Consider the following 15282-nt stretch of genomic DNA (forward strand, 5'->3'; position numbering starts at 1 on the left):
GCCCCTATCCAGCCTGTTTTCCACGTTTCTGTCCACTAACACACCAGATTCATGATCAGGATGGTTATCAGGCTTCTGCAAAGCTTGCTGATTAGGTGATCATTAGATTCAGCTGTGCTGCAGGAGGGAAACAGGCTGGATAGGGGCTCTCGAGGACCGAATTTGAGCACCCCTGCCTTAAATCCTAACCCTAAGCAAAGCCCAAAACCCAAATCCGTCCCTAACCGATCCACAACCCTGACTAAGACACCATAGCCTGAGCAAGTATAATGCTGCTCATTCACAGCATGGCTCTTTCCAGGGAATGGTGTCATGGGAATTTACGAGGGGTTGGAAGGGGGGGCTAAAAAAGAAAAGGGGGTTGTGGTGCTAGGAGAAAGAAGGAAACTTGTGGAGGACAACACAACACCACACACAACAGGAAAGGACATGACAAATGATAGAAGAGAGGACGAGGCAGGATAGGGCAGCACAGGAACGGACAGCATGAGGCCAGACAAGACAGGACAGAAAAAGGAAATGGACAGGACAAAAGACAGAACAGACAGGACATGGAATTGACAGGTCAGTAGAGGACAGGACAGAAAGGGCAGGACTCCAAAAGACAAGACAGGACATGATACGTCATTAAAGCACATGAAACAGCAGGATAGGACAGGACAGGACAGGACAGTGTCCAGTAAGCGCAGTGTGTCTGTGTGCAGGTGAGCACTAGTTGAGCCTGAGGAAGGTTTTCTACATCGTGAACAAGAAAGAGCCGAGCTTCCAGCACATAAAACGATTTCAAACTGGACAATGAAACTCACTTCTTCAGCATCCACCTGGGCAGGTATGCAGGCAGTGCAGGTAAATAATGCCCCCCCCCAACCCACCCCCAATTGCCTTCCTTTTGTCCTTCCTCATTTCTATGCGCACTCCTTCCCTCCATCCTTCTTGGACACGCATCCTGTGGGACACCTGGAGACAGCACGCAAAATTAAGTCAGTCAGGATGAAGATCTGGAAGATGCCACCCAATAACTGATTTAGAAAAAACAAACAAAATCATTTGAATGCTTTTTGAATGCACATACAAGATTTATAATCCAATTTTATTGAAAAAAAAATAAAATACTTTGTGCTAGGGCGAGTCTTCTCCAGCAGGTGGTGCTGTTTACCATGCAGCAACAAACTGATGGGTTCATATTTCACAATATGTTCATATATTGTGTTACATTTATTATATTATTACATAAACGAGACTAGGATCGACATACGGGTTTGATTTAGTAGCCATCATGGGTTTATAATGTGTAAAATTCCTCTAATTTCCCCTTCAAAATACAACTTTTGTTTACATAAAATTAATTAGTGAAGAGCCTCAACAGCATTTCATTGACAGTTGGTATGTTATGTTTAGTTACACTGTTATGTTACATTACAATAAATTAGGTTCAGTTACATTATGTTACATTAAGTTAGGCTAGGTTAACTTACATTACATTAGGCTACATCAAGTCAATTACATTACATTACGTAATGTTACAATATGTAACATGGTACATCCTTTATAAGTTACGGTATGTTGTTTATGATATGGTAAACTATTTTCGCTGCGTTAGCTTCCGTGACGTTAGGTTACGTTTCATTATATTGCATTACATCAAACGACGTTATGTTACATTCAATTAAGTGACGTTACATTCAATTAGGTTACATTATTTCATTAGTACAGTACCCAATTCCTGTGCATTAGCTGTGTTTTGATTGCCATCAGGGTGATGGAACCCGAAAGACCTTAAGCACATGTCGAATGGTGACAACTTCCACCCGACTCTCCAGGTGTTTGCTTGCCCATTAACTATGTATATGTTTGACTTTTACAATGTTTACATTGAGAAAGGGCATACGTTTTTGGCTCACACTTCTTTTTTTTTTTAACAAAAACTCACGCTGCTGACGTTTGTCGCCACCTTTCCCTCACAACTCGCTTCTCCTCTACACCACTCCTCAAATAAATCCTGACACCATAAAAAGTGTAATCTTCACAAATCAGGCCCTTAAAAGGCAACTGGGTGTCACAATCTGCACATCAGAGCCCCGGAGGCCTTATCAGATGTTCTCGTGTTGATGTCATGAGGTGTTAGGTCCAAATTAAATAAGTGGGAAACACACTCTGTTACCTGAACAATGTGCAAGTTAAATTGTGTGTGTGTGTGTTTGTGCGTGTGTGTACAAAGTGGGAAGCCGTTTTCCCACAGTGGACAAGGATTTGTGCAGGGTGGGAGGACACAGGAAGCAAAGTCTGCTGGGAATTTGGACCCCGAGGAATCTCATCTGCTGTTCATCAGCCATCAGTCAGCCCTGTGTGCACGCACACACACACACGAACACACGCGCACACGCACGTGCACGGGAGCGCAGTTTAAAATAGCTGCACAATGGCTGAACATAAAAAGAACATCGAGGGGGATATTTTGGCCAACCAACACGTTTTCATCAATGAAAACTATTGACGGAGAATAGCAAGAGTGTAGACATGCAGAATAGAATAGAACGTCATGTGTACAGCAATACATTTGTGATACATAAAATGAATTATAAATGGTAAAACAACTACTTCAAGGTTACAATTTTACAGGAAGTTACTTTACATTAACAGCTTTCATTATAGTAAATTATGCTGTTACATTGTGGTGCACTACATTCAATTTGTTTAAGTCAAATTACCTTACATTACATTACATTACATTAATTAAGTCACATTACATTAAGTAACGTTACATTAAGTTCCGGTACCTGAATTTACTCTCCAAGTTACGATACGATTAAGTTACGTTACACTAAGATACATTACATTAACCCTGGCTTTATTTCATTAAGTTACGCGAGATTAAGTTACGTTACATTGCGTTACGTTATTCTAAAATGAATTGCGTCTGCAAGGGCATCTGGTCTAAAAACTTAACCAGAAAAATTTTGAAATGGCAAAATTTAGTGAGATGATGATTTAGTTATTAGTTTAGCTTGCAGTTAGTTCCGTTACATGCTGCTACGTAACGCAATAATACGTTACGTTATGATACAGTATGCTATGCTACGTAGCTCCATGATACATTTCACTCTTGTAAACATTGAGCTGTTACATTTCGCTAAGTTACTTGACTTTATTGCATAAAGGTGGGGTATGTTAATTTTTTTTACATTTAGTTATGTTAATTTACATGTATTTGAGTTTTTTTGTGTTTCCAAATAGGTTAGATTACGCTTCATTATGTAACAATATTAGATTAGATTATTTTAGAAGTACTTTGAATTACACTGGATTACATAAAGCACATCAACGTTTGTCTGCCAACATAATAAATTGTCCTTGTGGAATGTAGGATCATAGGGACGAGCCACATAAGAAAAAGTAAAGCGGGACTCTGAAGGATGCATTCTTTCTCAAGGAGTCCAACAAGGCAGAGGGAGGGAGGGAGGGATGAAGGGATGAAGCAAGGGAGGGAAAAAAAAAAGAGTCCTACTACACTGTCACTGGTGTGATGATCGGCTCAGTCCGTCTGATCTCCTCCCGGGATGAACCACAGGCAGGCGGCGACGGCAGGCGCTCCCAGCCCCGACAGCCCACGGGCCAGAAGCCGCGACAACCTGCTGACGTACGATGACTTCTCCGAGGATAACCGATGGTTTGGGTGAGTTTGAGATGGTCTGTGCCCTTTTCTCACCATTCTGCACATCCTAAATTGTTTGACTTTGTGGCAGCCACAGCCAACTACTGGCTCGTGTCAGCGCCGTCAAGCGCCGGCAGGCCCTGAGGGGTCCGGCCCACATGTTCACCGCACCGTCCGTGGGCCCGTCCGAGGTGGAGCAGCGCTTCCTGGAGGCGGCCGAGTACGGCAACATCCCCGAGGTGCGCCGCATGCTGCTGCACGTGCCACACCTGAACGTCAACACGGTCAACTACATGGGCCAGAACGCGCTGCAGTTGGCTGTGGCCAACGAGCACCTAGAGGTGACGGAGCTGCTGCTGGCCAGGCCCGACTTGGCTCGGGTGGGAGACGCTCTCCTGTTGGCCATCAGTAAGATAACACTCGTCATTCTTGGTAGTCCTTAACCATAACCCTTATCCTTAACCCTCTATCCCTAGCTGGGCTAACTCCAAAGGAACTTAAAAGAACTTGTGAAAACTGAGTTAGAAGAAGAGTTTGTTCTGTCCCAGACTACTTCCTGGTTCTAGAGGATGGCGTTAGAATTATATGCTTGTTGGTGGCCTGGTGGGTGGTGTCTGGTCGGTGCTGGATTTCACTTTCCCTTCTTTCCTTTGGTCCTTCCTCTGGTCTCCTGACGGCCTCACGACTCTGGCTGGAAGTGTTCGGTTTAGGTGAACGGTATGGGATTTTTTAATAGGTTTTAGGTGAACTAATGAATACACACACACTCGCACGCACATACTCACCCTCATACAAAAAAAAAGAGAGAAACGATGATGACATGTCTGTAAAATCACCGAATGAACAATACTGAGCTCTCCAGAAAAAAAAAAGGAAAAAAAAGAATTATATGTTTAGGACGTGACTATCTGATCGAGTATTTGAGTAAGCTAAGGTGCAATAACAAGACTAAGAAACGCAATTTTCCCAACTTCAGTAAGGCTATGCGAAGTCTCCAACAATATGAAGGAGACTAAATAAATAATGTTGTGGACATTGCAGGCAAGGGTTATATCCGTATCACCGAGACTCTGCTGGCACACCCTTCGTTCAGAGACGCTCATCGTTTGACAGCAAGCCCCGCTCAAGTGGACTTGTTGGATGACTTCTACGCTTATGACGAGGACGGGACCAGGTAAGACGTAGGAGGAAAAATACTTGGTCCTGGCAAATAATCTCTAGCTTCAGTCTCGTACGAACCTCATGTCTGACTAGTCCGTAACCAACCTCAGGTTCTCTCACGACGTGACTCCTGTGATTCTGGCGGCGCACTGTCAGGAATACGAGATCGTCCACAACCTCCTGAGTAAAGGGGCTCGCATCGACCCGCCACATGACTACTTCTGCAGCTGCAACTCGTGCAACTACCAGCAACAGTTTGACTCCTTCAGCCACTCGCGCTCTCGCATCAATGCCTACCGTGGGCTGGCCAGTCCGGCTTACCTCTCCCTGTCCAGCGAGGATCCGGTGCTGGCTGCCCTGGAGCTCAGCAACGAGCTGGCCATGCTGGCTAACATTGAGAAGGAGTTTAAGGTACCTTTAAAGATTTTCACATTTTTATTACACGGGTGGATGTGGAATGTATCACCTGCAATTTACGGGTTAACTATAGCACACGTGCCACTCAAACGGTCTCATCCTCAAAGATATTGTTGGATGAAGGATTCTTACTATTTGCGTGTTCATGCCGTTGATTAACAAAACATACAATGAGATCTGTGAAAAGAGATATTTCCTTAAGGATTTATTACACAAATTTGTGGACAGACGAGATTGGAGTTTTCCGGCTCCATCTCCTTTCTCATCTGTGTAGTTTCTCACTCCGCCCGTCGGTAATATCCTTTGTCCTGGAGAAGTCCCTCCCAGAATCATATGATATCTCAATACAGTTGACCAACTGCCCCCCTCTTTGTCCCAAGATGGAAAACAGGTAATCAGATAAGAGTAGCCTTTCAGAGATACAGGCAGACTGAGTGTAGCCGTAGTATAAACAAAGGGTCTAATTAACACATTCGCTTTCCCCCACCTCATGCTCTGTAGGAGAGAACAAAGAGAAACAACCCCCTCACATCATTTGAATTCTCACACAAAACTATACTGAGTAAATCAAAGCAATTTTGTCCAATTCTAAATAGTTATAAGTAAATCAAAACAGTTATAATTAAATTGAAACAGAATATTTACTTCAATATAAACATCTAAAAATGTTACATTCTGCTGCCAAACTGACACAGTAAACGAACGACTTTTTATGAGGCCGATGGGAGACGTAAACAAAGACGAGGCCTCGGTCTTATCTCGAGAATAATGTTTGCTTGATGTGCGTGTATAAGGAGTTTCTATGAGTGTTTATTTAACTTGGTCATCTATTGATACAAGCCACATGGTATCTTGCGTAGAACGACTATTGCCGCTTATCCAGCCAGTGTAAGGACTTCGTGGTGGGCCTCCTGGACCTGTGCCGCAGCACGGAGGAGGTGGAAGCCATATTGAACGGAGAAACCGCCGACGAAGACAGCTACGACCCGCCCGGTCGCCCGTCCCTCACACGCCTCAAGTTAGCCATCAAATACGAATTGAAAAAGGTCTGACTGGAAAGAATTAAGCTAGATTTGCTGCCGCTATGCTAACTACGCTAACCACGCTCCCGATCATCCTACTTTTTCAGTTTGTGGCCCATCCCAACTGCCAGCAGCAGCTACTAAGTATCTGGTATGAGAACCTACCCGGGCTCAGGCAACAGACCACTGCTATCAAACTACTGGTGGTTCTGGCTGTGGCTATGGGACTACCAGGGTTAGCTTTGGCCTACTGGATCGCGCCATGCAGCAGAGTCGGTTCCACAAATCCTCTCAAAACTCCATCAGTCCAAATTTCTTCCTCAAATTCATATTGCGATTGTCTTTGCGGACCAGGTGGGGCGGGTGATGAGAAGCCCCTTCATGAAGTTTGTGGCACATGCCTCATCGTTCACCATCTTCCTGGGCCTGCTGATCCTGAACGCCGCAGACCGTTTTGCAGGGACCACATTGTTGCCCAACATGACCCACCACAATTTACCAGAAGTGGACGCAAACCCAATGCTGCTCTACCGCATGACCACAACGCCCTTCACCTGGATGGAGATCCTCATCATCTCATGGGTCGTGGGTAGGACCATGGAGAACTGGAAGACGGGGGGAAAGTTGGGGGTTATAATACAGATTCTCCCCGTGCTTGCATGGGTTTTCTTCAGTTTCCTTTTACATTGAAAAGATATGCACGTTATGGTCATTGAAGACTCTAAATCGTGCTTGGGTGTGAATGGTTCTTTGTCCATATCAGGCTTCCCTGACCCTGGTCCTCGATTTCCGGAGTCCTGCAGGTTTTAGAGGGTTCTGTCCTACAACGTACCTGATTCTAAGGATCAGGATCATTACCAGGCTTGCTGATGAGAAGATTATAAGAATCAGGTGTGTTCTAGTACAGAAACATATGAAAAATGCGTGATTCCAGCCCCCGAGGACCAGGATTGAGGAAGCCTGGTCTATATTTTCTCTGTGATTGGCCCAAAATCTACCACCAAAAGTCATCTGAGATATTCTCCAGTTGATCCGCGACTTAAATGAGGATAAGCAATATAGAAAATTGACGGATAGTCGGAGCTGGACCTTAACCTTTTGTCCTCCGGCTGCAGGTATGATCTGGGCCGAAGTGAAGGAGATCTGGAGTCTGGGGCCTGGGGAATACCTGGTGGAACCTTGGAACTTTCTGGACTTTGGGATGTTGGCGATCTTCCTGACTTCCTTCAGTTGTCGTTTCTCCGCCCTGAGACTCGCCAGCTTTGCTCAGACTTACGTAGACGAGAATGACATCAACGTGACAAACGACACACTGCCTCCAGAGATACTCTACTTCACGCTGGGTGACCGCGGTCTTACGTCTTTTCTGACCAGCTAGGTGTGCAGCCTTCCGGTATTCCAACCCAGTATCCCGCCCTGTTTTTTGCAGCACGTATACACTGGTTGCCGTCGGACCCCCAACTAGTGTCCGAGGGTCTGTACGCAGTGGCGGTGGTGCTGAGCTTCTCCCGGATCGCGTACATCCTCCCGGCCAATGAGAGCTTCGGACCTCTGCAGATCTCTCTGGGCAGGACGGTTAAGGACATTTTCAAGTTCATGGTCATCTTCCTGCTGGTGTTTCTGGCCTTCATGATCGGCATGTTCAACCTGTATTCCTACTACTTAGGTGTCAAGCAGAACGACGCCTTCACCACGTGAGATTTCTCCGTTTTTCCCATATCCACCAACTATATCGGAAACCGGATAAGAATTGTTACTGTTGTGGCGGTTTGTCCACACAACAGCTTGGAGGAGAGCTTCAAGACGCTGTTCTGGGCCATATTCGGACTTTCTGAGGTCCGCTCAGTAGTCATCAACAACGGGCACAAGTTCATCGAGAACATCGGTTATGTGCTGTACGGCATTTACAACGTCACTATGGTCATCGTGCTGCTCAACATGCTCATCGCCATGATCAACAGCTCCTTCCAGGAGATCGAGGTTCGACACCAAATATTTGGGCCGCATCACATTTACTATTAATAATATTTATGCTGTAGAGCTGTAGTAGAATTCACAAGGGAGAAAAATGAGGACAAAACACACGGCCGTGCAATTTGTCAAAGTTGTTATGACATTGAGGAGAAAACACTAACAAAAAACTAAACTCATTTGGTGCGTACAGCTGTGGAATAAAAAGGAGTAGTGGCCCAAACAGGCTATGGATAAAAGACCAAAGTGAGAAAGGGAAATGAACCCCAAGAAAACAGGAACAAACGTTAGGTCAAAGTGGTTATTTGTAAAACCACAAGGGGCTTATGGGGTTATAGTTAGTGTTATGATTAGCCATTAGGAAGGTTTAGGATTAGGGTCATAGGCTAAGGTTAGCATTAGCAATTGTGCGTATGCGCATTAGAGTTTGGGGTTAGGGTACAAATTAATGTTAAGGGTGGGGTGGGGGGGATAAGGTTATGGTTGGAGTTCAGGTTAGGTTCATGTCTAGGGTTTGCATGTTCAGTGTTATGAATTTGTGGCCACCAACCTGTCATTGCTGTCTCTCGCCACCAGGACGACGCTGACGTGGAGTGGAAGTTCGCCCGGGCCAAACTTTGGTTCTCCTACTTTGAGGAGGGTAGAACACTACCGGTGCCTTTCAACCTGGTTCCGAGTCCCAAATCAATGCTGGGTCTGTCCAAAGGAATCAAGTCTCTAGTGCTGCATTACGTGAGAGGACAAAATGAAGATAAATATGAGACACAACTTAACAAGGTGACTGTTTCCTATTCAACAATCCTACTTCCTGTAAATCAGCGGTCCCCAACCACCGGGCCGCGGGTCATTTGGTACCGGGCCGTGGGTCATTTGGTACCGAAAGAAAAAAAAAATCCATTATTTTTATTTTTTTCGAAAATTTTGTTTTATTTTGAAAAGTAGCCGGATTCTGTCTGTTACACCCGTCTTACTTGACAACTCTGTTGTTGGTGCGACGTTACGGACGCCGTTAATAAAGTTGGACATGATTACACAGTAGATTTCCGTTCATTATTATTATAGAGAAAATACCACAGTTTTTTTCTTGTCATTTTATTTTGTCTTTATCAGCTAAACCTTTAGATTGGGCCGTGAAAATATTGTCAGACATTAAACCGGTCCGTGGTACAGAAAAGGTTGGGGACCACTGCTGTAAATGACACTATATATATTTATATATATATAATTTTTTTTAGATGGGAAAAGGGAAAAATTCAGCATTCAGTGGTTCTGCACGTCCCTCCAGATACCAGGTACAGTATTAGCACCAAAACACGTTATATTATTTTGTAGAATTTTACAAAGCTCATTTATGACATTCTTATAGAAGATCATGAAGCGTCTGATCAAGCGTTACATCATCAAAGCTCGAGCTGACCGAGAGAGCGACGAAATCACGGAAGGTGAGCTCACATTGTAAAAATACTTTGTTAATGTTTAACCGAAACATTTTTGCTTAGGCGAGTTGAAGGAAATCAAGCAAGACATCTCCAGCCTCCGCTACGAGCTTTTGGAAGAGAAGTCTCAGAACACGGAGACGCTGGACGAGCTGATGAGGAGACTTGGGGACATCGCCACAACCTCATGATTACATGAAGTTTAATTCCATTTTATTATGACCCCCCCCCCCCCCTTATTTATGCAGTTGTAAAGACTTGTATAAACTGCAGCCCAGTGGCTGCATTTAAATCATATTATGTAAACGATTTCAAAAGCCCTCCGTGTTGACTTTGTATGTAATGTAACATGTAAACATAAACAGTAAAAAAAAAATTGACTAACATAAATACAAACTAACCCTAAAACAAAGACAATTACACCAGATTCCAAAACATATAGCTGATAATGATGAAGCAACAGATTTAGACACAATATAATACTTACGGTATATATATATATATTCCTTTTATCCTCTGCGAAGAGTGACTGTCACTGCATCTTAATGAGGAGCTGAGACCTTCCCATCATGTGCTGGATATCCAGAAGGAGCAGCACCATGTCCATTGAGTTGAAATCAGAAATGAGGCAAAAAGTCTTTATAAATAGCTTGTACATCATATGGCTAATGTTGCTCTTGTCTACACAAAAACTCACACACTCATTTTTAAAAGCGCATACAAACTGCGCAGAATATTTTTTTTTATTGAACTCAGCTCACAAGTGACCACTGAAACGTATACATATAGTATAGAACAAAAATATAGTATGTTTATGTAGGAAAACATAATGTCCAGGCAGAACTAATCGATTAACGCTCAATCCAACTATTGTGCAAATGTAACTGTTGGATTAAGTGTGGGTTGATTGGTCATGGCTGCAAATTACACCTTGTGTATCAAAACAAACTCAGAACTTTGCCAACGAAATAGACGGGGTAACCCTTCAAGTAACAGATTTGAACACAAAGAGTGGAGCAACACAGACAGGCAATATAACAATATACTCACAGGTATGTACTTTTTTTTTTTTTAATCCTCTGCGAAAAACAAGACATATCACAGCATTTTACGGAGGAGTTTGAACTGAAGCCATTCCAAAATTAGGCAGAATAAAATTTTGATTAATCAGCAGATTAACAAAAAAAACAACAACATAATGAATAAAATAACTTATTTTTCGACCCCTTACTGCTCACAACATTAAAAATATGAATTACAGGCATAATGATCGTTTTACATTCTATAATTCAGATGATTTTTTGACACGTTTTGGGGGAGGGGGTTTCGTCAAATGTCTTTACGTTTGCCTTATTATTTATTGGTCAAAGCTTCTCCGCACTACCCACTGAGCCAAAGTGGACTAATTTTAAGACATCTAATATCATCTGGTCGATTCATTGGTTGTCCCGTAGTTTTGTTACCTGTAGGTCGGTATTACACTGCCCCCTGGTGGCGGCTATTTTTTCCAATGGGAAATATAAAGCAAAATGATTGCTTTTCCATCAATATCTTATTTTGTCGCTTTATCAAATTAAAACAAAAATGTAAGAAAATAAAACAATTGCATCCTTTTTTTTTTTTTTACTCGAGAGTAATCAGCTGAGCTGTGCACTGAAACCGCATTTACAAATTTTGAGCCAGGAAAACCAGCCGGTCGACGGCATCCGGTTTGAGCGCGGCCCTGTGGCACGGGACCAGGTTGCCATCGGCGCTGAACGCTCGCTCGGACGGCGCGCTGGTGGCGGGGATGCACAAATACCGCCGAGCTAGCTTGGCGACGCGAGGGAAACTGGTCTGCCGGCATCTCCACCAGTCGAACGGGTTGACGTCGCTGTCCACATCGGCGGCCTGCAAGTAAACCGTCAGCTCCTCTCTGACGCTTTCTTCTTCCGTCACTGCGCCGCCCTGACTTTTGAAAAAGCTGGCCAAAGTCTTTCTTCTTTTCGGCTTAGGGGGAGGATCAGGTTCGCTTTCTGCTCCGGAAGCCGCAGCCCCCGGGAGAGGGTCCTGTTGAGGCTTCGTTAGCGAGACGATCTCTTCGACCGCTCTGGATAGAACCCGCTCCACCTTTTCTTCATCGGTATACTTGGTCCGGAAACGCGGGTCGAGAAGCGAGGCCATGTCGAGCAGGTCGTCAACGACCGGATGGGAATATTTCCCGTTCAAGTCGGCGAGGACGTTCCTCTTCACGTCCTTGGTCAGCTGAGGGTCGTTCTCGTCCTCGGCAAGAATGGAGGCGTTGAAGAGCTTGAGCACCGGCTTGAGGTAGGAGACGCCGACGTATTGCTCTCCCGACAAGGCGTCTGTGAAGTCCTGGAGCGGACACAGCGCCTTGTTGACGGCCTCCAGGACTTCCAGGTCTTGCCAGCTGGGGAGCAAATGCCGGGATTTCTTGTCCTCTTTCAGAACGTGACTGATGGCCCTCTCTTGCTCGAGCACTCGTTGGATCATGACTTGACGAGAGCCCCACCTGGTCGGCGTCTCCACCGTCAGCACGTGGTTTGGAAGGCCCAGGTAGTTCTGAACAATGGCCAGGTCTTTGCGTTTCTTACTGGAGGACGAGAAGGTGGAGACAATTTTTTTGCACATGCCGATGGCCTCCTGTATGCGCTCGTCACTCAAGCCTTTCTCTGGGAAAACATCAAACGCAGTAGAGGGATGTTTAACAAGACTTTTTTCCCCCCCAGACAGAGTACTTAACTCTTGAGTAGTCAAAGATACCGATGCTAAGCATCGATACCACCAGTACTTTTGATACATAAAATGCCCCCCCAAAAACAATGACAATCGCTTTTTTTCCTCAAAATTGCATGAAATTAACTCATTCACTGCCATTGACGGTTATAAACGTAAAAAAAACTTTTTTTTATTTTTTATTATTATTATTTTTTTTAATAATAAAAAAAAAAAGGAGAGCAATGACGATGTCAAATCGAATGAACAATACTGAGCTTTCATGGAAGAAAAAAAAAACGAGTATGAAAACCTAGAATTTTTTTTATTGCACATTTAGAACAGATATGAAAAATTTTGGTTAATCGTGAGTTAACTATTGAAGTCATGTGATTAATTACGATAAAAATACTAGTACTGCTATCGGTCTGGAAAAAAAAAAGTGGCATCAACCATCCCTAATAATAATACTAACTGCTGGTGATTAAAATAAATAAATAATTAAATGAATAAATACAAGTAACGGAAGCATAAATAATAATAATGAAGTGGATTTCCTATACTGTCAGTTTGAAAAAAAAACCTGTTTTTAAATAAAGGGATGGAAATTAAAATGTTTCATATTCCACATATTAAATCAATCACTGCCATAAATTCATTAAAAAAAAAAAGATTAGTAAAAATTAGGGGCGACAGGCGATTAACATTTTTAATTGTAATTAATCTCATGACTTCACTGGTTAACTCACAATTAATCACACATTTTATATCCGTTTTAAATGTACAATAAAAAAATTATAGGTTTTCATATTCTTGTTAACAAAAGTCGAAAAAAAATGTTAAACTAATAGAAATAGTTTAAATGAATTTTTGACGTTTATAGCCGTCAATGGCAGTGAATGATTCTTTTATTAAAAAAATTTAAAAAAATGGTATCTGTTCTAAATGTACAATAAAAATATATAGGTTTTCATACTCTTGTTAACAAAAGTGAAAAAAAAGTTAAACTAATAGTAATAGTTTAAAATGAATTTTTGACGTCTATAGCCGTCAATGGCAGTGAATGAGTTAATGAATAGAATTGTTAATTGCAGCCCTATACATTATTAAGTAACATCCATCGCTTACCTATGGCGAGGTGAAGTTTGTGGCCGAAGCACTGGAGTCCAGCCCACTTATTGATTTCCACAGCTTTCTTAACGTCCTCTCCATCGTCCGTGGTGATGGCCACCAGTTTGTTTTCTGGAAGCCCCCAGGAGTCGAGCACCTCCTGCAGGCCCGCGGCAAGCAACTCTCCGGTGTGGTCATCGGGGAAGTAGCTCGTCTGCAGACAGTGACTTTGCAACACCCAGTCGTCGCTTATAAAGTGAACCGTCATGCCAAAGTAAGGCTCCATCGTGCGACTAAACCACATGTCGGTGGTTGCTGCAAAGTAGCGAACCGCCCCCAGGTCCGTTTCCAGCTTGGCTTTATGCTTCTGGTACAAATTGGGGATTGCAACTTGGCTGAAATACTTTCTGCTCGGTACTTCATACCTGTGATCCAGCGTCCTGACCATCTGCTTGAAGCCTTCTTTTTCCACCGTATTCAGCGCGATCATGTCTTTCGCGAGGTGGAGAGTGATCGCGTTGGTTATGTCGATCCAGCGTCTGCTTTTTCTGTCGTAGGGAGCCCCCCTGGCCAAAGCGTCTTGCAGGGATTGTTGGCCTCCTGCCGATCCGAAGGGCGCAAACTTTAACTTAATACATTGTTCATATTCCGAAACGTGCCTGCGGCTGAGGTGGTGGAGCAGATTGCTCGTGTTGCCGCCACCCGCCGCAACTTTAGTAAAGCAAATCGTGCATAAAATGTTTTTTTGATTGTAGTCAGATTTTTTGAAACCAAAATACCTCCAAACCACAGAATGTGCTCCCCTCTTCGGCACAAGTTCGTCTGTTTCCTCATTTTCTCCTTCTGAAATTTCGACCAAAATCTGTGATGTGAAGGAGGACGCCCCCTTTAACTTCATGCTTTCTTCATATTCCGGGACGTGCCTGCGGCGCAGGTGGTGGCGCAAATTGCTCGTGTTGCCACCAGTGGCCGAAACTTTAGCAAGGCAGATCTTGCAGAAAATGGTTTGTTGGTCTTTGTCTGATTTTTTGAAACCAAAATACCTCCAAACCACAGACACGGCTCCTCTTTTTGGCAAAAGAGCTTCTGTACCCCCATTTTCTTCTTCTGCTCCTGAAATTACGATTTCAAGTTGTTCAGAGTCTGTCTTTTCCATCTTGGCCATCCAGAAACGAACTGCTGTTTTCGTTCACCGCGCCTCGCAGTCTCACCGTGCGAAACATGGAAAAGGGTCCCATGTGAAACAGATGCGCACGGTGAACCGTTCCGCACGGTGTGTAATGAAACGCACCGGTATGACTGTACTTATTCAAATTTCCTTATTTTTCATCTTTATCTTTGTATCCAAAAGATGGGAATACATACAATTACTGTATGTTTTATCATTTATTTATATGGTTTAGTATTATCGTATTAATTTTGTTTTATTGCTGATTTTATTTTGTTTAGCTATGTGTTAGTACCTCCCTGGCCTGTTCCGTGTTGGAGTTGTTCATATGGGGTATATGCCACGGGGGAGGCGGGACTTCCGCGTTTCACACATCAGCCTTGTTTCCGGCTCCGGTTTGAGACGTTTGGGCCGTGTCCCTTTACTTGTGATTCCGCCCTTGTGGCCCTGGGTTGCGCGTTGCGCAGGGGTGAAGGTGCAAGTGTTGGAACGCGGCCAGCATTGGCCAGTAACGGCGCTATGTGAAACCCGGAAGTCGGAAGTCGGAAGTCTGTGGCATCTCGTCCATTGTACACAATGTTTCTATTCCTTATTTTGTATATTGTTTGTTGCTTGAATAAAGATTTGTTT

General features: G+C 43.7%; 2 protein-coding genes across 7 annotated transcripts; one reads left to right on the forward strand and one right to left on the reverse strand.

Annotated features, from left to right (window-relative positions):
- The first annotated feature begins 3492 nt into the window (after positions 1–3492).
- Positions 3493–10428, forward strand: LOC144036386 (short transient receptor potential channel 6-like). 3 transcript variants are annotated; one of them, XM_077546980.1, is made up of 14 exons: positions 3493–3673; positions 3744–4060; positions 4694–4826; positions 4924–5224; positions 6091–6276; positions 6360–6524; positions 6607–6841; positions 7368–7595; positions 7682–7946; positions 8037–8232; positions 8800–9000; positions 9459–9515; positions 9590–9665; positions 9723–10428. In XM_077546980.1, the coding sequence occupies exons 1-14, from the start codon at positions 3558–3560 to the stop codon at positions 9848–9850; spliced, it is 2604 nt and encodes an 867-aa protein (XP_077403106.1). In that variant the 5' UTR covers positions 3493–3557; the 3' UTR covers positions 9851–10428. The 3 variants fall into 3 exon arrangements, with proteins under 3 accessions (XP_077403106.1, XP_077403108.1, XP_077403109.1); XM_077546982.1 differs by having other exon boundaries at positions 9593–9665; XM_077546983.1 differs by having other exon boundaries at positions 3530–3673; positions 3744–3891.
- On the reverse strand, positions 10370–15050 carry LOC144036387 (E3 SUMO-protein ligase ZBED1-like). Of its 4 annotated transcripts, XM_077546987.1 has the most exons (5): positions 14577–15049; positions 14264–14327; positions 13910–14084; positions 13503–13698; positions 10370–12331 (listed from the first exon to the last, which is right to left on the reverse strand). In XM_077546987.1, exons 1-5 carry the CDS (start codon positions 14647–14649, stop codon positions 11325–11327), a joined length of 1515 nt encoding a protein of 504 aa, XP_077403113.1. In that variant the 5' UTR covers positions 14650–15049; the 3' UTR covers positions 10370–11324. The 4 variants fall into 4 exon arrangements, with proteins under 4 accessions (XP_077403113.1, XP_077403112.1, XP_077403111.1 ...); XM_077546986.1 differs by having other exon boundaries at positions 14264–15048; XM_077546985.1 differs by having other exon boundaries at positions 13503–13711; positions 13910–15050.
- Between the last annotated feature and the right edge of the window lie 232 nt (positions 15051–15282).

The sequence above is a fragment of the Vanacampus margaritifer genome, chromosome 16 (genome assembly GCF_051991255.1).
Source record: "Vanacampus margaritifer isolate UIUO_Vmar chromosome 16, RoL_Vmar_1.0, whole genome shotgun sequence".
Classification (NCBI taxonomy): domain Eukaryota; kingdom Metazoa; phylum Chordata; class Actinopteri; order Syngnathiformes; family Syngnathidae; genus Vanacampus; species Vanacampus margaritifer.